This window comes from Ostrea edulis, chromosome 7 (assembly GCF_947568905.1).
Source record: "Ostrea edulis chromosome 7, xbOstEdul1.1, whole genome shotgun sequence".
In the NCBI taxonomy this organism is placed as follows: Eukaryota; Metazoa; Mollusca; class Bivalvia; order Ostreida; family Ostreidae; genus Ostrea; species Ostrea edulis.
This window is the reverse complement of record NC_079170.1, coordinates 65,498,670-65,525,121: the sequence shown is the minus strand read 5'-3', so window position 1 is coordinate 65,525,121 and position 26,452 is coordinate 65,498,670. Positions and strand designations below refer to the sequence as shown.

At 35.7% G+C, this 26,452-nt stretch overlaps 1 protein-coding gene across 3 annotated transcripts; it reads left to right on the top strand.

Annotated features, from left to right (window-relative positions):
- Positions 1-2,964: 2,964 nt before the first annotated feature.
- Positions 2,965-24,665, top strand: LOC125653768 (hepatocyte growth factor receptor-like). 3 transcript variants are annotated; one of them, XM_048883375.2, is made up of 16 exons: positions 3,027-3,139; positions 8,648-9,692; positions 9,825-10,019; positions 11,377-11,502; positions 12,079-12,243; positions 12,571-12,710; positions 14,462-14,600; positions 15,004-15,128; positions 16,072-16,278; positions 16,613-16,709; positions 17,250-17,474; positions 18,473-18,634; positions 18,859-18,913; positions 21,151-21,295; positions 22,441-22,577; positions 23,991-24,665. In XM_048883375.2, exons 2-14 carry the CDS (start codon positions 9,411-9,413, stop codon positions 21,180-21,182), a joined length of 1,950 nt encoding a protein of 649 aa, XP_048739332.2. In that variant the 5' UTR covers positions 3,027-3,139; positions 8,648-9,410; the 3' UTR covers positions 21,183-21,295; positions 22,441-22,577; positions 23,991-24,665. The 3 variants fall into 3 exon arrangements, with proteins under 3 accessions (XP_056001081.1, XP_048739332.2, XP_056001082.1); XM_056145107.1 differs by having other exon boundaries at positions 18,859-20,780; XM_056145106.1 differs by having other exon boundaries at positions 2,965-3,139; positions 18,859-21,295.
- The last annotated feature ends 1,787 nt before the right edge of the window (positions 24,666-26,452 follow it).

Sequence of the window (26,452 nt, the reverse complement as noted above, 5' to 3'; positions counted from 1 at the left end):
CAGGTACCAATAGTGACTTGGATCTTCATCGTAAGACTGCGCATAGCTCTTTACGGACCGTCTCTTAGCAAAGCACCATTTGCATCGATGTCAACTTTGCCCTACGATTGGTTATTATCACGTGACCGTGGTGAATAAATATCATCGGTCGATCCGGCACACCCCAAAAGTTCCGTATTGATAGATTAGAATCCCCTTAATTTAGCACAAGTCATGTTTCATTCCAATCGTTAGGCTGTACTTTACATACTGATTACCCCATTTACCTGATCAATATACATGGCTCACGGCTTGTGTGACCGGTCAACAGGGATGCTTACTATTCTCTTTAGAGAAGTCGAAAGGCATAGCCTTCATCGACTTCTCTTCGCAAGCATTCATATTTTGATTCTGAAAAACGTGTAAATGCCGGAGTTGGTGACGGTTTTTGCTTCGACCACTAATACCCTACCATCAAAATTTCAGTCCCCGGGGTAGGGGTCTTCGATAATTTCGAACCCGATGTTTATTCACTAATTGTAATGCGTTATGCATAAAAATTGGATGGACGGATCTCCGTAACTAGAGAGAGTAACATCACCGTTTCTTCACAGTGGTGGGAGAGGACCACTAATACCTTACTACAAAAATATCAGTCCCCGGGGTAGGGGTCTTCGATGATTCCGAACCCGATGTTTATTCACTAAGTGTTATGCATTATGCATAAACATTGGATGGACGGATCTCCCTAACTAGAGAGAGTAACATCACCATTTCTTCACAGTGGTGGGAGAGGACCACTAATACCCTACCACCAAAGTGTCAGTCCCTGGGGTAGGGGTCTTCGATGATTCCGAACCCGATGTTTATTCACTAAGTGTAATGCATTATGCATAAACATTGGAGGGGCGGATCTCCGTAACTAAAGAGAGTAACATCACCATTTCTTCACAGTAGTGGGAGAGGAACACTAATACCCTACTACAAAAATTTGAGTCCCCGGGGTAGGGTTTTCGATGATTCCGAACCCGATGTTTATTCACTAAGTATAATGCATTATGCATAAACATTGGAGGGGCGGATCTCCGTAACTAGAGAGAGTAACATCACCATTTCTTTACAGTGGTGGGGGAGGACCACTAATACCCTACGACAAAAATTTCGATCCCCGGGGTAGGGGTCTTCGATGATTCCGAACCCGATATTTATTCACTAAGTGTAATGCGTTATGCATAAAACTTGGAGGGGCTTATCTCCGTAACTAGAGAGAGTAACATCACTATTTCTTCACAGTGGTAGGAGAGGACCATGAATACCCTACCACAAAAATTTCAGTTCCCTGGGTAGGGGTCTTCGATGATTTAGAACCCGATGTTTATTCACTAAGTGTAATGCGTTATTTAAAAAATATCTGAGGAGCGGATCTCCATAACTAAAGAGAGTAACATCACCATTTCTTCACAGTGGTGGGAGAGGACCACTAACACCCTACCATAAAAATTTATGTCCCTGGGTAGGGGTCTTCGATTATTCCGAACCCGATGTTTATTCAATAAGTGTAATGTGTTATGCATAAAAATTGGAGGGGCGGATCTCCGTAACTAGAGACAGTAACATCACCATTTCTTCACAGTGGTGAAAGAGAACCACTAATACCCTACTACAAAGATTTGAGTCCCCGGGGTAGGTTCTTCGATGATTCCGAACCCGATGTTTATTCACTAAGTATAATGCATTATGCATAAACATTGGAGGGGCGGATCTCCGTAGCTAGAGAGAGTAACATTACCATTTCTTTACAGTGGTGGGAGAGGACAACTAATACCCTACGACAAAAATTTCAATCCCCGGAGTAGGGGTCTTCGATGATTCCGAACCCGATGTTTCTTCATTAGGTGTAATGCGTTATGCATAAAACTTGGAGGGGCTTATCTCCGTAACTAGAGAGAGTAACATCACCATTTCTTCACAGTTGTGGGAAAGGACCATTAATACCCTACCACAAAAATTTCAGTTCCCTGGGTAGGGGTCTTCGATGATTCCGAACCCGATGTTTATTCACTAAGTGTAATGTGTTATTTAAAAATATCTGAGGAGTGGATCTCCATAACTAAAGAGAGTAACATCACCATTTCTTCACAGTGGTGGGAGAGGACCACTAACACCCTACCATCAAAATTCAGGTCCCTGGGTAGGGGTCTTCGATGATTCCGAACCCGATGTTTATTCAATAAGTGTAATGTGTTATGCATGAAAATTGCAGGGGCGGTTCTCCGTAACTAGAGACAGTAACATCACCATTTCTTCACAGTGGTGAGAGAGGACCACTAATACCCTACTTCAAAAATTTCAGTCCCCGGAGTAGGGGTCTTCGATGATTCCGAACCTGATATTTAATCACTAAGTGTAATGCATTATGCATAAACATTAGAGGGGCGGATCTCCGTAACTAGAGAGAGTAACATCACCATTTCTTCACAGTGGTGGGGGAGGACCACTAATACCCTACTACAAAAATTTCAGTCTCCGAGGTAGGGGTTTTCGATGATACCGAACCCGATGTTTATTCACTAGTTGTAATGCATTATGCATAAAACGTGGAGGGGCGGATCTCCATAACTAGAGAGATTACCATCACCATTTCTTCACAGTGGTGGGAGAGGACCACTAACATTCTACCATAAAGATTTCAGTCCCCGGGGTAGGGGTCTTCGATGATTCCGAACCCGATGTTTATTTAATAAGTGTAATGTGTTATGCATAAAAATTGGAGGGGCGGATCTCCGTAACTAGAGAGATTACCATCACCATTTCTTCACAGTGTTTGGGGTTGGTAACTGGCACCCCATCCTTATAATTCCAGTGTGGTGTTGTTTTATGCATATAGAAATTTGAATTGCGAACTGCGTTCTGGAATGCAGTTCACTATTGACTTGCGAATAGTGAACTGCGAACTCCGTTCCAAAATCTAATTGCCTCCAGGACGATCTCTGTCTCCGGGGATACCAGTCGGTGTAAGTTAGAATGAGTTAGATTTTCCTTCCTCTTTCCAAATATAATTTAAGTGGATACTTTGAAAACTTAGCGATGCGGAAACAGAAGTGCAGATTTGTCATATGGTTTTACGACGATATGGAGTGTGCATGAGAGCAAAGTGGTGGTAAGTTCGTTTTGAAATTACTATTCTTTTAGACTAATTCAATTTAAGAAAGGTTTTGCGAAAGAGAATAAAACAGGAACGTACAGAAGAAAACGAAATGTCTTTAACTAATTCAGTACATGAATATTGCTATAGGGGAATCTAGATGTTTAATTTTCATCTTATCCAACAATGCTTTAATAGCTTTAATAGCATCATTTATCGATGAAAGCCAATTTCCGTTGTTGTCATGGTGCTGCCTATCCAAGAATCACGTGTTCTATGAAATGCATTTTTTTTTTATCTCGGAGCACCTTTTTATGTAATAGGGTATCACTAAGACCGTATCAGTGAATCATGCATTACCGGTAGATTTTATATCAACAAAAATATGACAAAGACACAGTGCGTTATGTCGACTGCTTCCTTTGTTGTTTGTGTGTGTTTGTTTTGTATGCGCGTGTCGGTGTGTCTGTAGAGGGTACAACTATGAAACTAATTAATTGGTATGGGGAAAATTCCGAAAATTCCTATAACCATACAGGTGGAGCTATCAAACATTCAAGTTTCCTACTATTAGAAATAGGACGAATTGTCTGCTTATTAAACATTTAACAACAGGTGCAGATTGCAGCATATTCTAGAAATTTGTGGTGGGACCATTATTGATATTAAGATAGAAGTTAGCACATTTAGTCAATATTGTTGTAGGAAATTGGAATCATAGTTATAGACTTATATCGAACTGACTGATAAAACTGTTAAGCTTTAGGTATATTACAGATTTTACATATATTGACAAAATTCATTTTTATCCATATCATAACAAATGAACATATCATAACATTGATACAGATGAACATATCATAACATTGATATAGATGGACATATCATAACATTGATACAGATGAACATATCATAACATTGATACAGATGGACATATCATAACATTGATACAGATGAACATATCATAACATTGATACAGATTAACGTAGCATAACATTGATACAGATTAACGTACCATAACATTGATACAGATGGATATATCATAACATTGATACAGATGGACATATAATAACATTGATACAGATTAACGTACCATAACATTGGTGCAGATGAACATATCATAACATTCATGCAGATCAACGTATCATCCACAAAACTATAACTATAGATTAATATACCAAATCAATGCATACACATTTTGCCGACAAACAAATGAAATTTCAATTTCTCAAAAATAATGAAACCAAATTCTTGCATAAGGAAATAAAGGGATGTGTGTATACCAATGTTCCGGAAGTTGTTCTCGAAATGAATGATACGAATCCATTTTGTACATTCCTACCTATAAAAAACTGTTCTCTTTTTGAAAAAAAAATTACAAATTGGTTGGGGAATGTAATAAAATACCTTCACGGAACTCAGATATTCAATTTCACACATTTTACATGCGTAAGATATGTTTAACATATCTATATACCAGAGGAGTACTTTAAATGTATATGAAATATTTCATGATGCTCAAAGAATCTCCCTCTTTCCTGCCAGAGCAGCTATGATACATACAACTTATCATTCTACATGCGGTAGTTACTTTGAACTATGAAAATACACATCATTACTGAAGTTCGCGATTCTTAGTCTCTATCACAAGTAAACCTTCTCAAAGCATGAGTAAAAATTTGCACTTCAGCGTATATTTCTTAAACTTGTGTTGTATACGTCAGCCACACACTATATGCAGATACTGTATGTTAATGCACATATGCGAGTTGTATATTCTCTAAGTAGCAGCGACTGTGTTATGGAGCCAATTCAAGTGCCCCCACTATCATGTACTGTCTGCAACATAATGATTAAACAATTGATGTACTTTTACACATACAATGCTGGGAGAGGTGTGGATTTGCAAGCAAATGGTCACGTCATTATGTCACAAACAGTACATTTAATGGATCGTAAGATGGCATGGAAGCAAATCTGCAGAAACACTTAGAACATTATCATAAACAACCTTTGCTTGACCTCGTGATTTAAACACATACATTAAACTTACTGCAGTAATTCTCTATCGTATCATGCAATATAACAGTAATCATAACCAATCATTTTATGTATCAGAAGATTTATTTATATCCATCATCAGCAACCAATGAAATATTGATTAAGTGTCATGTGATCATGTCTTTGTTTTTAGCTGTCCAAGTGTAAGGAAGCATTGTTTTTTAAATGATTATAGAGGAAAAAATTCCCCTCCAACACCCCAATCTTGCAACTCTAGTTTATATTTATAGTGCGGAATTTCCTCTTGCACAAATACTACTTACCAGTTTTACAGATTCTTCTCTTTCCTGCTGTTATGTTTGTGTGTTGTGTGGCAAAATTTTAAGATGTCACCTTATTTTTCCATTTTATGTATTTTTTAACCTTTCAACAACATTTATTCAGGTATATAGTCAGGTTTTTACATAACCCTTACAACCTTACATGTACCTGATCAGGGGGTACAGGGTTTAAAGAATCCCTACTCTTTCACTCACATTCACACGGATATGCATTCATTGTTTTCTCTTCTGATATCATATTTGTGTGTTGTGTGACAAAATTTTACGGTGCCACCTTATATTTCTACTTCATGATGTTTACATTTAAGAAGATTTATTAAAAATATCAGGAAGATCCCAATGTAATTCTTGTTTAGGTTGGCTGAGTTTTAGTTTTGATACCCGGAAATCTTGCTATTATATAGCATGCACAAGTCAAATTCTATAACAAATATTTGATTTTTGTATCATATATCATTTTGAAGCATATGGGAAGTTTAAAAAAGCGCATTTTGGGGATTACCGGTCGTATGCTGTTACTAAAAATAGATTGCGAAATGTCGTGGTTGTGGTGGTGTTTGCGACCACTTTTCCACAAAATAAGCGATTTCAAATTAAGGACCAAGGAAGCTAAATGTTTATATAATTCTGTAACAATTACATGCAGTTACATGCATTATTAATTGTTTAAACATCTAGTATTACATGTCATTGAAACTTTCACAATTTTGGAATGCATATATTATATATAGATATTCATAATCTAATGACGCTATATTCACTTACGGTGCGCTACGCTAACGCTTTACTGACTTATGAAGTATTTGAAAGAAAACAACTGATGCGTCAACAAATTCATTGTTATAATTCAGTCACGACTTTATTTTGCACATCATAGAAATATCTTGATAAGTATTCTATAACTAAACAGTGCATATTAGGCATATTTTTATTAAATATAAATCTAATTTCTCGTTTCACTTATATTCACATATTGTTTTACGTCCCATTCAAGAACTCTTCTATCGTGTAGGTAAGTCATTTAATCAGATATTGAGTAGGTATGGTTTTAATTTTAACCACAGGTCAAGGTCAAACATCATATCATAGCATTCAATAACAGGTCTTGCCATAAGAAATTTATGTAAAACATAGTATGAAAGCATTATCTTAAATAGTTCAGGAGATATATAATACCTTAGATTTTCTTAAAAGTCGTACAATTCCAAGGTTAAGGTCATAAGGTTAGAAACTTTGAATACGATAAACTGTTTTGTCACAAGGAATGTTTATATGAATTATGAGAGTCCTATCACTCACCATTCAAAAGCTATGAGAAATGTTTAAGTTTTATAATTTGGGTCAAACTCCAAGGTCAAGTTCTAACGGTCAAAGAACATACATGAGGTGTAAGGCCTTACCATAGGCAATCTACTTGCAAATTATGAGAGTTTTACCTTGTTAGATAGATTAAAATTTTCTTACTTATTCAAGGTCAAAATCACAAGGCTCAAGAGGTTTTCTAGCAACAGAAATGGTCAAATCCAGTATGGAGTGAGCTGGGTCACCTGTTACTATTCTGTCAATTTTGTATATGTCTAAGGACTGAGTGGTACATTCCATAGTACTATAGCCTTTGAATGAAGAAAATGAAACTGTCAACATTTGATCTTTATTCTTAATTTTTTCCCGTGGGGATGCGGGTTAGAATAGGTCCTCAGTATCCCTTGCTTGTCGTAAGTGGTGATTAATCTGGACGGTATTTTGGATGAGACCGCGAAAACCGAGTCCCCGTGTCACAGCAAGTGTGGTACGATAAAGATCCCTCCCTGCTCAAAGGCCGTAAGCACCAAGCATAGGCCTACATTTTACAACCCTTCTCCAGCAATGTTGACGTCTCAATATGAGTGAAAAATTCGCAAGAAGGACGTTAAATAATATACAATCAATCAATCAATCCAACAAATTATCAAACATTGCTAACCTGTATTATCCAGTTTTTTGCACATTGTCATATGTTCTATCCGATTCCTGGTACACTGATTTTGACTACGGATTACTCCGTTTACCTGATCAAGATATAGGACTTACAGCGGGTGTGACCGGTCGACAGGGGATGCTTACTTTTCTTAGTCACTTGATCCCACGTCTGTATATCCAGGGGTCCATGTTTGACCAACTCACAATTCTGTATTCCTTGTGAATTGCTGAATTGATTTATAAAATATTGTAGTGTGACGGTATGAAAATGCAGCACACATGAATATTATCAGATGTTGAGTTTCGATGAATTTGCAGAAACTAAACATGCTTCAGAAATGTGGTTAATGTGTTACATAGTTTATAGCTAGAATAAAATGGCTGGAAAATTGACACGACCTTATTGTGCATCTTCGCAAATTCGTTTACTCTTATAGCTCTGATCTTTTCCATTAGTGGGAAATGCTATATTGACTTGTGATATGGTCTATTAGTGGAAAGTGTTTTATTGACCTATCATCTGGTCAATTGGTGGGAGATGTCATATTGATTTGTGATATGGAATATTGGTGGGTTGTGGTTGAAAACGTCATTTGTTTTTAAGAAAGACCTTCAGCGTCAGTTACTGTAAACGTATTATATTTGGCGTGTACGATATTTGGCGGAAATCGTTTTTTCAACAAGTTAGAGTAGATTTGATTTAGCGCATTCCTGAATTACTTTAAACATCTAGATTTACGGATGGCATTTAGCGATGTACTTGATTTAGCGGAAGCTGCGTTCCGCCAAAGGCGCTAGATAGAATACACAGCCAAATGTAATACATTTACAGCATTCTTACCTATTTTGAAATATTTTGCATGGGTGCTTCTTGCTTTCTTTCATAGTCGACCTTACTCCCAGCCAGTCAGCGGTTCAGCGGCTACACCCTTATCATATGTATATCAGAAAACGTACCGAATTTAATAGTAAAAGCTAGTGTGGACCCAATTGGTTCATGTGAGGTAAAGTTGAAATCTCCAATGTTTTATATACCATCATACACAACCGTCAACCCTGATGCAGATTTAGAATAGAATGACAAACGATTAGTCATATGAATATAGAACATTGCTATTGCCGCTCCACATTTTGCAAAGTTTCGTTCTGGATGAAACTGCATATTCTTGCAGAATTTTGTGATTAATTTCGTATGATTTGACATAGATTTATTTCATTTTAGAGAAACTGGAATCATCACTATGACGACGTACTTAGTTGTTGTTCTTCTACTGAATACTCCCCGAATCATTCAAACATTTTATCTAACAAGAGAGACAGATGACCCATCTTCGGATCTCAGAAAAATCGCCATTGATAAAAAATCCGGAGACATTTTTGCCGGTGGGAAAAATGCTTTAATGCGAATGAATTCCAATTTTGAAAAAATGTTCAGTATTTCTGTGGGACCAAGGAAAAACAGTAAAAATTGCCCACCATCAGAAATACACACTTGTGCAAATGCAACACTAACTGATAATGTTGTAGAAGTCTTGGAGTACTTTCCAGCGATAAACCAAACCATTATGTGTGGGTCTGTGCAGTACGGAAACTGTAGCTTATTGTAAAAAAATAATATCAAACCGTTACCTGACAGAGAACCTGCAAATTATTTAGGAAGCAAGTATGGGTCCATTATTGTACCATTTCAGAAAACAACAGGTTGGGTTTATTTTACTGGAACGAGTTGGGATGGGAGAACTCTCAAGCAAAACACGCACAACGAATTTTCTTTTAAGAGGTTTTATGATTCAGTCTTTTCCCGCGAAACTGCGTATTCTGAACTTCGGCTTTGCGTCCGAGAACGACAACAATCGAATCTGAAATTCATTTATGGATTCCAAGATGAAAACTTTGTGTATTCGATCTATCTAAAAATAAGAAAAGAGGGTGGAACAGAGCATTTTGAAACCAAAATATCGCGGATTTGCAAACTTGATGACTACATGGGCACGTTTCAAGAAAGAATATTAAAGTGTAATCAGCATAATATTGCAACTGCTGCTTATTATTCTGCGAAAGAGCATTTGTATGTGGCTTTCGGAACCGGACGTGGGTCTTTGGAAGCTGGGCCTTCCTCAGTAGTCTGCAGATTCCGGGATATAAAAGAACAATTTGACGATGATTTTAAGAGTTGTTACACCTATTTGACAAGTTCCGGATATACTCCTCCGAGATGGAAAAACTGCAACAATGACAGAAAATACATGTGTAAAAGAAATAAAAATGTGAGTAACATCTGCATGTACATAGGCAAGGCGCACAAATAAAAAGAAGCAATACATTATCAAAATGTAAGTAAAACATGCACTACTTATTTCTGCTATCGTATATTTACCTTTTCTCAATATTTACTTTAGTTTACGCTGGACAACTTCTGTACAAAAGATAGGCATTTAGATGGAATTGAAAATTTAGAGCACTGGAACCCTCATAAAGTTTCATTGATACAAACAGACAACAGTAAATTGTTCACATCCGTTTACGCTCAGAATCTAACAGGGCATTCAAGTGAAATACTATGGGTCGGAACCAGCGATGGACTGCTTTTAAAGGTATATTGATTTTTAAGAGAGCGTGCATTTTGCCTACTTTTGTATATTCAATGGCGATTTCTTAACAAGTATAGCATTATTGGTATTAAACTGCATAAAGTGAAGGAGTCCTCTAAATGTAATGTGTTGCTTGTGAACAGATGGCACATTTCTGCCGCCATAGGGATGGAGATTTGCGATGACGACAGTGATTAACACGGACCGACATTATGAAATAATAAACTTAATTATGTACATCCAAGTTACTACTCATGTTTGATCTTTTTATTAAATTGAATTCCAATATTTACATTCACTTAATCATGATTGTGATAAGATATATGAGATTGCTTTCTGCGAATGTGATTTTTTGTGTCTCTGTTATTGGGAGTAGTGTTCAGAATCTGTTAACTCGTGCATATACTATTCATATTCATATTGAAAGAGAAAACACCCAGAGCCACGGATAGCCAAAATGGTCCTTAGTCAGAACTTGATATTATTTTCAGTAATAGAAGCCAAGAATCTCTATTTTTCAAAGATGCAATCTTATTTCCGATGACTTTGATGTCACAATTTTGCAACGTATGTGGTACTTTTACGTAAAAGTTCTCTAGATAAGCGAAACAAAAACATTTCAGTGCAATTTAAAAGCTTCATGATATTTTCTACAAAACAAGCATACACATAGGGTACTCAACTCTAACCATTGATTGTACAGATCGATAGTTTTCAGGGGGGGGAGAGCTCTAACAGTTGACTTACGAATATGATTTATCGACCTATGCATACTCGTTTCAATATTACATGTAGTCATGTTGCATTTTGATCACTTCAATCAAAAATCGTTTATAAGTTTGCAGGTTTTCATGTTAGTAGTATCCCATATGTACATGTAAAAACCCCGGAAACAATGACAGCCAGGCTTCGGACAGTGGTATTGTTATTCCAGATATGTTGCTACATATACAGCTTTGGACAGAGAGTAAATATTTTTATCCCACGTTTTTTACTTTAATAATGTCTGAAAGAATATTTCCTTATGAGAGGTTGTGTTTGTAAATTAGATCGTTATAACGACCACGGAATTCGGGAAATACTGACTTCAAACGAGGCTGTTGACTTCCCTTTAACATCAAATTATTTGTTAATAATCTGTCTCGATTTAAAAACTGACCATACACAGAACAAGCTCTTGCGTATTGAATCAGTTGAGGGACATAAACACAATATGCAGGCGATGGTTGTGAATATTACTAGAATATAGGACACCTTACTATGATTAGGTTAATTAAGTTATAGTAATGAAAACTACGTACTCGATATTCATCGACTACTTTTCCTTTGTTTTGAAACTACAAAAGATTTTATGTTTCAGGCAGATAGCAACTCACCTAAAGTATATGGCAGATTTGATCTGACAAAAAACAGAAGCATCAAGATAGAAGCGGATGTAGAAACAGATCAGAGTGGGTCGTACGCTTATTTTCTATACGGAAATAAGGTAAGTCCGAGAGTTGATTCTAAGGAGCCCATAACACATCAACTTTAATGAAGAGTTATTCTTGTGTATGAGTTAGGGGAGAAATGACTGCAGTTAACTATAGTTAAATATGGTTGGCTTTCAGGCAACGGGATCTTGAACTATAAACCAGGAAACAATTACACAAAGCCTATAATCTAAATATAATAGGAATATTTTCAGGAAGCGTCATTTATATTATAATAAATAATTCGTTGGTTAGCTGGGTAAAATGTTTTCATGTTTCATTAACTTATGTATAAAAGAAATTGATGCACTTTAAAAAAAATTACCATCAAAGGACTTACAGAAAATAAAATATTTTCTTTTTGTCTGACCCACTACGTATCAATTAAATCCAAAACGGTCATATTTTTAAGATCACCCACGTCATACCCGGCCGGAATAACGGTGTTACCGTGCATAATCCTTTGGAGGATAGTTTTGGTGAATTGTTGTTGAACCATTAAATGATATTTCATTCCGTACTTCTTTTATTTTCTATGGCAACGCTGAACCGTATTCCACACCTATTAATTGCTTAATATTTTCCTCAAGGTTTCGAAATTCCCATTATACTCGTGCCAATTTCACACGACCTGTGGAGCATGTGTAAAGAGTAATGATTCTTTGGTATGTGGTTGGTGTAAAGATGCTTGTCTGCAGGAAGGGGAGTGTTCAACCACGTGGTACAATACAAGCTGTCCGCCATTCATTCACAAGGTAAATATTGAAAATTTACGACAGTTTTTAATTTCGAGAGATATTATCAAGTATTTTTGCTGTTTTGGTTTTATTTTACTGGTGAAAGGTGAAGATAACGAATAGTGATCAATCTCATAACTCTTATGAGCAATACAAAATAGATAGTTGGGCAAACACGGACCCCTGGACACATTAGAGATGGGATCAGGTGCCTAGGAGGAGTAAGCACTGATGTAGTCTTCAAAAAGTGGATAATGTGTTTGAAAACAACGTACATGTATGAAATTAACTTTCACAGTTTTTTTTCTACTTTATTCAAATGTTGTTTTATGTGTATGAATTCAGATTTCTCTAGAAAGCGGTCCAGTAGAGGGTGGCACCGTGCTTTATTTGACGGGAGAAAATTTTGGGAAACCCAATATTTCGTCTTCCTCGGTATCCATTGGAACATCCAAATGTGAAGAGATCGAATGGAACGATACAAAGTAATTTTTATTAGCTTACTTTCTGTATAACTACTCAGTACGGAACCCAGTAACACAGTGTAAAATAGTACTTCACGAAATGTAGAACGGTGCTTCACGAAATTTACAATGGTACTTCATAAAATATATAATGTTAATTCACGAAATTTATAATGGTAATTCACGAAATTCATAATGGTAAAAATGAAATTTTTAATGGTATAAATGAAATTTTTAATGGTACTTCACGAAATTTAGAATGGTACGTGTACTTTACGAAATGTAAAATTGTATTTCATGAAATTAAGAATGTTATATGTACTTTACGAAATGTAAAATGGTATTTCATGAAATTTAGAAAGGCACTTTACGAAATGTAGAAAAGTAGTTCACTAAGCGTTTCATGAAGCTTCATCACGTATTAGAATGATTCTTCACGATGTATCAAATGGTACTATATCTTCCATTCCTGTTATTAGCGTGATGAATAAATGTCTTACAGCGAATTACAAAAGACCGGTTGAGTTTTCAATTGCCTGCTGGATTGATCAATAGACTTTACAATTTGGTCAGCCAAGAATCACATTAGGTCACAAAGTTACTCAAGCGTAGATTGATTTTACAGGTAAATCTGAGTTGATTTCAGTGTCTTTAGCAGCTACTTCCCTATATATATTTTTTAAAGTGAACATCAATTAAATCAAATTTGAATATATTTCCCTCTCAAATATACATTTGATTACTTTAACATGTTTAAGTAAAAAAAAAAAAAGATGCACTCTCTCTTTTTCTCTCTCTAATTTGAAACATTATTCCAAGTGTTTCTAAATCAATAAATTTGGATAAAATCAAATTGGACTATATTTTTCTTTTAAAAATACTTTTAATTACTTTAAGTAAAGAAAAGGGTGCATTCTCTCTCTCTCTCTCAAATACATTTTTTATATTATTGATTAAACTGAACTTTACTAAACTCTCACCAATTTCACTTAATTGTTTTTTCATTAGACATCTCACAAAGTGTCCACATGTATATGCACCATTCATCTGTTTGTCAATCTATATTTGAGGTCAGTCCATTCATATCACACAAAGAAAACTTCCTGAATACTCTTCTTTCGTTACTGATTCTGACCAATAGAATTCTTGTTATTATAGCTAAACCATTTGGGTTCAGTCTTGTATTCTATTTATAGTTTTAGGGTTGGTTAGTGCACATCTACCTTTGGGAATTTTACAACACCTATTCAGCTTATAACCATAAAAAAATAAGATAGGGAGATATTTTAGAAATGAAAAAGAAATTTCTGAAGAAACAAAGAAATTGTTGACCTATACAATGAGAGAAATTCTTTTCCTGAAATAATCAGTAAAACTGAAGTGTAAAATCATCTTATTTTACAGAGTTGTCACTCACACTGAGAAAACAAAGTTGTCAATTCTTTGTCATACCTGAGTAACTTTGTGACCTAAATTCAGACCAAATGTGATACTTTGCTGACCAAATTGTAAAGTCTATTGATCAATCTAGCAGGCAATTGAAAACTGAACTGGTCTTTTGTAATTCGCCGTAACAGCAATGCATTATTAATTTTAACTGTACACAAATGTGACCATAATCCACAGTTCAGGAATGGTCTCTTGAGACCGAAATGAATGGCAATATAGTTTTCAATATCCCTATTACTATTTACGGGCACAAAGAAAATATTGAATTCATCAAGCATCATTTATACTAATCTTTGCATGTGTTATGTGTTCTGTTTTTATAGCATATGTTGTAACCTGACATCATCAGAAAATGGACCCTTTACAAGTCAAATCATAGTAGAAATCCATCCCCAAAAGTCTATAAATGGCTACGAAATTAAAGGAAAATCAGAAGTAGGCGTATTCAACTTCTCATTCAAGGTAACGTTGTTTGTTTACTTCAAAGAAATTATCTTACATTGTTTCTAAAAACATGTTCGCAGTATTTACTAAATTAAACTGCAATTCATTTATTGTTTTTAAATGTAGTGATTCAAAATATTCTCAAGTATTCATCTTCCTTTTGTGGTTTTAAACCAACGTAATAGATACGAGTGAATGCTGTTATATAAGATTGCACATTAGGTTCCAGCAGTAACAAGCTTTATTGCAATGTAAGAAAGAGCACTGCATGGTATCACATAATCCTAGGTTCCAACAGTGACAATCTTTATTGCATTGTAAAATACAAATATTATTGTATGATATCACTAGGATGCAGTTATGACAAGCTTTAATGCAATGTAAGAAACATATATCATTGAATAATATCATATAATTCCAGGTTCCGGTGGTGACGTCTATGAGTCCTTCGTTTGGTCCACGACGCGGTAATACCATCGTAACCATCACTGGGAACAATCTAGACATTGGTTCCAATACCGTTCTATCCATGTGTGAAGTTATCAGGTTTATTATTATCATCACTATTATCATCGCCGGATACCCACGGGTGATCTCGTCTTTTACTCATCACGCGTGGGCAAACTCGCCGAAAAATCATCGTATGTAATTAATATGCGTGGGTCATTTGGTGGTTGGCTGCTGCACACAGTCCCGATGCCAAATCAACGAATCAAAGTTTATCTTACGTATAGATGTTCGGCAATGGCAAAAATCTCTCCGTAGTTTGTCACTCATATTGAGATGTCACCAGCTGTAGGTGAAGTACCGCAAATTTAGACCTATGCTTAGCGCTCAGGGCCGTAGCTGTGAGAGTTCTTTATTGTACCAACGACTGCCGCGATGCGATACCTCCGTTTTTAAGGTCATTTCCGAAGGACCCGTGATTCTCACTTCTAAATGCCGAGTGTTTGGCGAAGCAGCAATCGCTATCTAGAGATGGGGTCTGGTGTTTAAGACGTCGAAGTACTGTTCTTGACCGGTACCGCCGTTTGTCCTATATACGAAGTAATCCGTAGTAAAAATCAGTTTGTAACGAACGGTCCAACAACTGGTAAACACGTTTGGCGACAGTCGATCTTCCGACAGGTTGTAACACACAAATAAAACAAATGTATATTGAAGTTTATTTCATTTTTGAAAATATATGAGGGTATGTACTGTAATGCTTTACACCAGCATACTTCATGAAGCGCTAATGCTGAATTTTATTTCTTATATTTACATTCTACTTTCATTTTTCTTGGAATCCCCATTCATGAAAATAGAGGTACTATATCCATCAAAGTTTATACACGCATTGTTCACAATTGCAACGCATTCATGAGAAAATGGCTATCTTTACAATATCTAAAGAATCAAAGGTAAATAAGCATTACAATGTAAATAGCACTGTATGCATTTCCCATTGTGTCAAATACACCACTAACTTGATCTAAATATATTGCAGGAAAAGTTCTTCCAACCTTGTCTGCAAAATAAATGAGTGTCTGCTTGTTCAATCTGGCAGAGTGGGTATGAAATACACCAAACAGTGTCCGTATTGTGATGACGTCATAATGGAGATTGACAGATTTAAAACCGTTATCAATGGAACATTTTGTTACAAGCAAAACCCTCATATCGAAAGAATTTCACGTACAAGTACCACCACAAGGTAAGACGTTATGTGATGCGGAAATGAAGCGTAAGATTTTCCTTTTCTGTATAGATACAATTTGCTTTTGCAATACATGACTATGTCATATTACATGTAAAGGTCCAGCGCAATAAAAAAAATTCACTTCCGGAGGGGGGGGGACTAGAGTAGTGGGCTATATTATCGAGGGATCTCATTAAAATCATGGTCTCTACTTCTATTTCAATTAAGTCATATATACAGACATGATATTTTCGTTTGAGTTGTCGTTGAAAGGGATATATAAAGTTATCTTCACTAATGCTTTTGGTATACGGCATATCATAGAAGGTTTTATATTGCTTTCTTGTAGTGGTGAGTTGAAGTTCAAAATAAAAGGACGTCAATTTGATTCTGTTCACAATTACGTCTTTCGTTCTGTGATAAATGCCACGCATAATGAAGATATGGTAAAACACTATGAATTATTTCTTTAATAACACATTTCTCTTTACTATATCCTAAATTGGCAAAACTGTATGACGAATAAAGCCTATCATTTAAAAAACCGTTTCCATGCTCCACGAACATTCTCAAATCAACTAATAATAAATCAATTCAATAAAAATACTGTAATGTCGTCTGATGTCTATCAACTTTCTGTTTGCTTCACTTTGCTGCTGCTGCTGCTGCTGAATGAACCCTACTGTTGTACTATAAAGGAATATCTTGGAGATATACAAATACCATACTGTACTATCAAACGCAATACGGCACCCTGATTCTACTAATGCTTAGACAATTACACACTTGATTAACATTCTGAGAACTTTAATCAAAGCAGTTTTAAACTACAATATATAGATTATTTTCATACTGAAAGTGTTTCGTCTGATTTATTAAGATTTTTTGTTTTATGAAATTAAACATAATTACATTAGCATAATTCTTTTTGCGCCTGATTGTTTATGTTCGATGATGAGCGTATATAATTTTTACTAATCTTACAGAATTGTACGCAGACCAATGGTACAGAACTGATGTGCGAGACGCCGGATTTAACGAACATGTCTATTGTACACAGTAGTTTACAAGTCGTTGTACTTCTGGAGAACGACGACTTCTATTGGAAACACTGGACCAAGGGCCAGCCATTTTACATAAGAGTTCATCAAGATCCTGAGATCGAGGGCTTGAAAGAAATTTTAAGCGACACACATCTTCTGGAGCTACAGGTTGTTACAACTGTGGTCAGAAAATGCTTCTTCGAGATTTTTCAAATGAGTTTTTTTTTTGCATAACGATACAGATAGCATTCAATAGCACAGCATATAGTCTAGACATTGTAGTAATATAGAGGTAGAGCGTTCGCTCCGCATGGGGAAGGTCGTGGTTTGAATTCCGGCCGCGACAGACATAAGTTGTTAAAACAGGTAGTGACAGTTCCATCGCCAAACACCGGCATCAGGTGTGAATGTCATGGGCCATCGGAGATGACCTTAAAAACGGATCCCGTTTTCCGTGTCACAGTAGGTGTGCCAAGCTAAAAAACCCTCACTGCTCAATGGTCGTAAGCGCCGAGCATACATGTAGGTCTAAATTCGAAGCCCTTCATCGGTATAGGTGAGTTCTCCATATGGGTGAAATGTTATTGAGCGGGACAAAATCAATAAAGAATCATAATTGTACTAAAACGTGTACTGGTGTGCTTTTTAAAAAACAGTACCTTTACATGTACGTCTTCGAGAAATTCAAGAACCATCGATTCAACCTATGTACGGCATATTTACATGTTCACTGTACTCATATTTTTTTCATGTTTTACATTTAGCGCTTTGTTGTGCACATAATGCCTAAAAATTCCATTATGATTACTTCTTCTATATAATATATAGGACACAAATTGCAACAGAATATACCAGCCGTGATGGAAATTGCTATTTCATAAACCCTAAAACATTTTCGAATTCTCAAGCATTTGCTCTACATACTCACTATTCCCAGAGACCTACTTAAGGGTCTGTATGAAATAACTCTTCCATTATGTGATCGCGTCTTAATTTGCCAATTCCATATAAATTTCGATTTAGATGCAATGATATGAAATAAAAAGTAATGCAGATACGACATAAAAATGTACTAAGCAAATAAAACACGAATTATCGGAACCTTTGTTTTAGTTCAAAGATTAATTATGGCTAAGATTGAAGAATATGTTGATGATATTGCACAGGGAAGGAACCTTGAGGGCTTACAAACAGAGGATATACGTGTTACACTAGATGACATAGACTGCCCTATGGTGGATGTAACACCGACATCGTTGAAGTGCGACCTGACAATTGCTATAGATCAATATCAGATTCTGGAGAGGGGTTTGGCACTAAGAACTAAGGTTGTTATCAGATATTGGGATAAAACATAGTGCATGCTAGGACATTCATTCATGAATGATTAATGTTTGTCATTTATTAGTGTACACTCATCAAATTATTCCTACAATACGAGTAATCCATTAATTAAAAAAGATACTTTAAAATTATAAATCTTATACTTTACCTGAGAATATCAGGCAATTGAAACACAATGCATTAAGGTAATAGTATGTTCTTTTTGCAGATATCAATTGGAAATCTAGATATTTCTCTTGGATACGTGACCATTCAACACCAAGGTAACGAGACGATAGTCCCAGTAACTTTGATAAGTGTGTCACGATTCTGTTACTTTGATATAAATAAATAGTATGGTATTTGACATGCATTTAACAGAGAATATGCATGACATTATTATGAGACATCATATTCTTATTTCATATTTAGCAATGTAATTTTATTCATGCTGCATATGTGAAACCGCTATAAAAATCAAAGGTAGTCCCGAATTTCCTCAGTCATACGAATGCCGAGAAGTATAAAGGAGGTCAACTATTGTTATGCAGCATATGTTTGACAATCAATTAGCTTATTTTATCATGTAAGCTGACTGGGTAGTGCAGTGGTAGCACTTTTGTTTCTCACCGCTACGATCTGAGTTCGATCCACGTGATCGGCAGTGGTTGTATGTGAAATGATATGGTGTTATCCCGCTCGGACACGTGGGTTTCACCCGGGTACTCCGGTTTCCTCCCACATGAATGACCATTTAGTGCCAACATTCATGCATCAAAGGACCCCACTAGAAACAATTTTTTTAACTTTCATGTATTATCCTTGGTACTTTTCTTCTTCTTCCAATAATCTGCATACCACCTCTGGTGTATTGTCGCAGATGACTATTTACAAATGTTCATGCCAAAGAGACAGGGCGATAGTTGGAAGCCTTCCCTCTGTCTCCCTTTTTGAATAAGGACGTGATGTGTGCTTCTTTCCACTGTTCTGGTATTCTATCTTGATGTATTGAGGCGTTGAATATGGTAGTCAGGATAGGTGTAATTTCCTTTGATAGTTCTTTTAAAAGTCTGCCTGGAATGCAGTCTGGTCCAGTGGTTCTATGTGGGTTAATATTCCGGAGCAGTTTGTAGACTCCTTCTTGTTGTACTGATATGTCTGGTACTGTGGGGTATGGACTATCTCCTTTGGTTGGTACATGTATATGGTCTTCATTCTCTGTTGTGAATACTGAGGTAAATTGATCATTCAGTATGTTGGCTTTACTTCCGGTGTCACTGTGAAGTATACCTTCCTTACGCAATGGTGCTACACCTGAAGATTATGTGCGTCTACTCTTGATAAATCCATAGAATCGTTTTGGGTTGTTGAAATGATCATCAGTTGGCATGTTTGATATGTAGTAATTGTATGTTTTTCTGCATTTGGATTGAACATGCTTCTTCATTTTACTGTATTTTTCCCAGTCTTTCTTCTTGCCTGATTTCCTTCCTCTGTTGTATGCACGCTGTTTGTTCTTAGTGGTGTTTGTATGTATGTAGGGAATAAACATATATTTATTATATTTATAGGTGAAGTATACATCGATTTAGTCATAGTTTAATTGATGATTGTTTTTGTATTCGATCGTCTTAAATTATGGTGCGATATTTATACCGGATACGATGTTAGGTATTCCTCGGGCCTTTTCCGAATGTTCTGCTAAATGTTCTCGAGGTATGGCGTCAAATACGATTATATTTGACGTCATTTGACAGCTGTGTAACGTTCATAAGGTAAATAAATACGGACACTCAATGGTTGGGCAGACGTTAGTCCCAAGACAACGATTTGTAACTGCTCTCTACGATTATGACGCCAAAGAGATGGGCATTGAAGAATCCAGATGGGTAATTTCAGCTTTATACCTTTAAGCTAACAGTTGATATTTATTTACGTCCATAGACACTATTGATTTCAAGCTATGTCAATTACAGAATTTTGTTTATTGACATTCTCAGTGAGTATCAGTTAAATCGTATTGTGTTGTAGTTATATCTGTTAACAATAACAAAACTGAATCAGTATATTCTTATTTTAATAATTGTGCTTAAATCTGGTCGCCGGAACGTGGTGTCCTTAGATCCCAATCTTCAACACAATCGTCCAAAGGTATGTTTTAACAAGTAGTTATTTATCAATGAAGTTCATAACTGTCAATATATACCTTAACAAGACAGACTTCGAAACAAATGCCCATTGTAGTCAATGATCTTCGTTTCAGGCATTTGTTTCAGCTTTTTGATTCAGGTATCCAATATGCAACTTCCCAGTAAAACTCCATTGCCGTAACCCGTTTATTGTCATTGTGTGTTTTATTGCATATCGAATAAATTGCGTAAATACTTGATTTTCACTCTATTGTTTTCATTCAACGTTCAATAATAGGAGGCCCACTTGTTCTGTCTGCTTAGGAAAAACATAATAGCACGACAAGTGTATTGATCGTTCTCATGTTGATTTGTGTCGTCTGTATACATAGGAAAAGGGTTGGTCTATTCAAACGGAAGATAATATTCATCACGAGATTTCAGTCATTTTCCACGCTGACAGTTCTGTCCCAAAGATGTCCCGTAGACTAATGCTGGATCCCGATCCCGAGAGTAGTGCGAGTGCTAGATTGAATGGTAAAAAAAAATCACATACACCACATTTTCCGCTGTAAGATGTCATGATAATCATGATTTTATATGCGATGTTGCATGATACACCAATAGCCGTCCATATACATGTATTTACATCTCCAATGTTTTGCTTTTTTGATATTTCATAACATTGTAAAGATAGCCATTTTCCTTTCGTTGCAGTTGTAAACAATGTACGTGTGAATATAGATAATTATAGTATTACTATTGTAACGGCTGGAAATCCGAAAGAAAGAAATTAGGTTCTAAATAAATAGTCATAGAATTTCCTTTTCGAAAAAAAAGCACGAGGGTATGAACTGCAGTGCTTCAAGCCGAAATACTTGTCATGGAGCGCTAAAGTTTTTTCATGAAATACGCAGCGCCGTAGGTTATACATTTTCAGAAATGAATTTTTTCTTAAATATCTACATTCCATTTTAGCCCATGTGATTCTCCGCAAATTATGATTTCAAACAATGAAGTAAATCCCGTAAAGATCGGCATATTAAAATGTATCCAAGTTGATTTGGAGTTTACTTGTTGCTTATTTTACGTACCATTTTGTTATTATAATCAGTCATAAAAATCAGTTAATGGATACCCATGCATACACATTAATATGCTAAAGTTTAGGAGTTTGTTATAACTCAGACAATTGTGCAGCAAACACGAATATTGCTGCAGTTCTAAGAAAACGAAATATATCTGCATGTCAAGGAGATGAATTTCAAATTAGGTTTCAATTTTTCCTTCATGCTCATATCTAGCAACGAGAAATGATATGCAATGGATTTATTCGGTCAAGCAAAAGTTATTTGACTTCAGCAATAAAAAAACAATCCTTAGTGTGTATTACCTGGGTAATTTCTACTTGTTTTGTGGTAAAGACCCGTTAAACATTATTTTCTGACGAATGCAAAAACGTGAACTCATATATGACCGACAATACCCCACACTTGTATTCGAGATACGCGAATAACGCATTGTTTTTCTTCGTTGTATCACGAAAATATAATCCCACGAAAACAATTAGCTTTGAATTAAACCAGTACATCGGATAAAATTGTTACTTCTATGATGAAATACCAATGCCTTTCTACTCTCTCAATTTTTTCATATTATTACACTACCTATTTTTGTTTTAGACTACTTTCGAACTGGAACAAGCGTTTGGGGCCTTTATAGAGATGTTAACGACTCACATGCAGTGCTTGAGAAACAAAACCTTTTGATCAATGTGATTCTTTACGATTTGATCTAACTTGCCCTGGTTTAGGAAGAGGTACAGTTGAATATCTTTACGAGAATATGTTCATGTCTTATCTTTGGATGCGTATATCAAATACATTGTACATGAACGGTAAAGCCTACATGTATATTTGTAATTGATTAATTTACTTGAATTTTACAAATAACATACATACAGCATTGCCTATACCCAATTCATCAAAGGGTCTGTCAATCCAACAAAAGCATTGAGAGATGATATTAAAAGTATGAACTATATGCAATAAGACGATTTATTGTTTAATGTTGTATATAGCAGAGAATTAATTCGCGGAGGATATTCTCGCAATATTCGAGGAAATAAAAGACTCGTACATTTAACATATAGTGAATGAAAGGTAAATATAACGACCAGTGGTCAAAATTTGATAAAGATACTCGTAGTTTGAAAAATTACCGTTATCTGCAGATAGATATCTGCACAACAATCTGTTGGAATCCCCATGGACGCGAATTGTACTCCATTGTTAGCTGACCTACTTTTCTATTCTTGTGAAGCAGAATTTATTGAAAAACTTTTACGTGAGAAGAAAAAAATCTATGTAGCCTCCAATTCGACATTTAGATATATCGACGACCTTTTATCTCTTAACAATAATACTCTTTCTTCATATGTCGATTGGATATATCCCTGTGAATTCAAAATTAAAGACACCACATAATCCTCCACTTCTGTTTCATACTTAGATATTTTATTGAAAATAAATATTAACGGCCTACTAACAACTCAACATTACGACAAACGGGATGATTTCAGCTTCTCCATCGTCAACTTCCGATGTTTATGTAGCAATAGTCCGTTATCACCTTCTGATTCAATACGCAAGAGCTTGTTCTGTGTATGATCAGTTTTAAATCGAGACAGGCTACTGACGAAAACGTTTATGGTACATTGGCTTCAACAGTCTCGTTTAAAGTAAGCATTTCGGAAATTCTGTCATTGTTATATTGATCTAATTTGTCAATACAACCTATCATTGGGTCAAATGCTGCCTGACGATTTCATACCATTTGTTAAACCGTTCCTGGCACACTGATTTTAACTACGAATAACACCGTTTACCTCATCAAAATATAGGGCTCACGGCGGGTGTAGCCGGTCGACAGGCAACGTTTATTCCTCCTAGGCACCTGAACTCACCTCTGGTATAAACAGCGGTCCGTGTTTGATCAGCTTTCCATTTTGTAGTGCTTGTAGGAATTACATGTATTAGATTGATCATTGTTCGTAATCTTCACCTTTCATGCATAGATGTGGTATTTTCATCAGCACATTATCATTTGTATGATTCTTATGGAAACTGTAATTCAATTTAGAGTTTAGGAATTATTAATTGAAAAACTGTGTATATCTAAAACAATTTCAATCTCAAATTTCTAACAATTGTGTCATTAATATATTTTATAGCTACTGATGTACTCGTGCAAATTTGTTAGTAAGAAGACCAAGCACAACGCCCCACATTTAGTCGACTGAAGGAAAAAATCGAAAGACTTATATATATCAAAGACAATAGTAAATTGACCGGCGACACTTAGTAGTGCTTGACGGGTCGCACGCTATCATTATATTAACGAGATGGAGCCCGGGTACCAAATCGTCTGTGTCATCTGGTGATGCAGCTTTGCTGAAAACCTGATGTAGGAAATCTGTCAAGAATGGGGTTGTACTTTTCTAGTGAGAGGAATGGATGCTTGTGCTCGATTTCTTTGACAGTTCTCGTTTGCTGCAGGAATACATCAAATGAAATATGTAAAAGGATACTGTTAAATGTTCAGACGATCGTCGCTAGATACCGGTATAAGTTAAATTGAAGATGTGTTTTGTTAATGTTTTGAAATATTTTGATACTTTCAATTGATCTTTAAATTTGTGTTACTTTTCTTTCTATTGGCAATGTTTGCAGTTTGATAAGATAGAACTTTTCATAAGAGATTAACAAGTAACGTTTCCGATTGAATTGCAAACATGTGCCTTCAACTTATATATGTACATATCTCATTAACAGTATGTGTGCACGCTTGATTTTCTATTGCTTTTGTCAATTCACATAAATGACCAATAAACACTTTGTGTTTCACATTTTGACATTCTTAGTTGAAAAACATAATTTCATCTCCTTTTAAGTTGAATTCGATAGCCCATCTACGTTTTCTATACTTTGATCTCCCAAAACATAGGGTCTGAGCGACAACACTGGAGACATATATCATAAAGGATTTTTTTAAATTGTAAATATAAGGACATAAAGATAAACTTTCAAGCCAAGCGTTTTTCATATTAATAATAATTTTGGTGAGAACATTGTCACTGCTACGATATAAATCATCTCTCTCTCTCTCTCTCTCTCTCTCTCTCTCTCTCTCTCTCAGTCGTTTAAATTGAGAATGATGTTTAGATGGCACATCTTTTAATTTTCCTGTTCATTAACTTGACTGAAGTTAAGCAACATATATAGGTATGGATACCGCATATATTGACAGATGACCAAAAACGGGTACGAGTACAAACCGCTAAGCAATTGCTAAAAAATGTTTCCCAAATTCAAAGACAATTTGCAAACATTGCTACTGGTGATGAAACATAAGTTCACTATTTCGAACCAGTAAGAAAAATTGGAAACAAAAAATGGCTAACTAAACACGGTAGAAAGCCTGTATTTGCCAAGAGAACCATAAGCACAAAGAAGTTTCTTTATTGCATTATTCTTCTCATGTGATGATATAGCCGTACACATTATCGTGCCGAAGGGCAAAAGTGTTACAGGTCTGTATTACCGAGATGTTATACTAAAAAAGCTCAAGACATATTATCATAAACGACGTCCTGTGTCAGGATTTAGGCATGTTCGCCTACTTCATGATAACGCTCCATCAGATACATCTGAGCTTGTGAAGCAATATTTGAAGTCGGAGACGTTTACCGTCTTGCATCACCCACCATACTCTCCAGATTCAGCCCCATGCGACTTTTTCATTTTTCCAAAACTTACAAATTTCTTAAGTGGTCATCGTTACAAGTCCCGACAGGCCCTTAGCTCAGCCATCAGTCAGTGTCTCTGAAGTCTACCTAAATCAGCGTATCGTGACGCATTTCAGAAATGGATTCAGAGATTGAAATTATTCAAAATAATAAAGATTTCGTACAATACACATTACATATCGAACATGTGTATATAAAGCACTAAGTTCTAACAACACCCGATTCCTAAAAGTGTCGGATCCACCACATGGATACAAGGTCAAATACAAAAAATCTACAAAGCACTAAAATGACCAACAACACGAACAACCAGATTGTCAAATTTTAGGGACAAACGAAAGGAATTACGTATTGTGGCCAATATTAACAGAGAATAATAATGTAGTATAGGAGAAAGGAGAAAATCTTTGGCTGGTAATCGAACCCGGGACCCCTGCATTACTAGTCAGGTGCTCTAACCACTGAGCTATCCAGGCCGATATCTACGGTCCGTATAGCCCTAATTACTACAATAACAAAAACTACATATAAATACATCTAACACTACAAATACACTAATCTACAAACGTATTTACAACGCAGACTACATTTTTTGATATTTAGGCTTGCCAATCAATGTTAAAATCGGAGCGAATTAGGACATGCCTTATTCCTCCAAAGAGCTGATCCAAAATGTACGAAGTAATAAAAATATACTTAATTAGTCTCAGGTGGAACGAGTTAACCATATTACGTTGATGAATAGTAAAGCTAGAGAGATTATATGCATTAAGAATAAATAATTTATAAAAGATAATAAAAAATATTGATAGAAAAAAAAACTAATAATAAAAATAAAATGTAAAAAATACCATTGTTAGGGACATGATTAGACGAGTAGGTCTAGA

Excerpts from the sequence above, each read along its gene's own strand:
- LOC125653768 (XM_056145106.1), top strand. The coding sequence starts at position 9,411 with ATGGGCACGTTTCAAGAAAGAATATTAAAGTGTAATCAGCATAATATT. Across the intron at positions 14,601-15,003 it reads TATTCAACTTCTCATTCAAG|GTTCCGGTGGTGACGTCTAT; the intron begins GTAACGTTGTTT and ends ATATAATTCCAG. Across the intron at positions 15,129-16,071 it reads TCCATGTGTGAAGTTATCAG|GAAAAGTTCTTCCAACCTTG; the intron begins GTTTATTATTAT and ends AATATATTGCAG.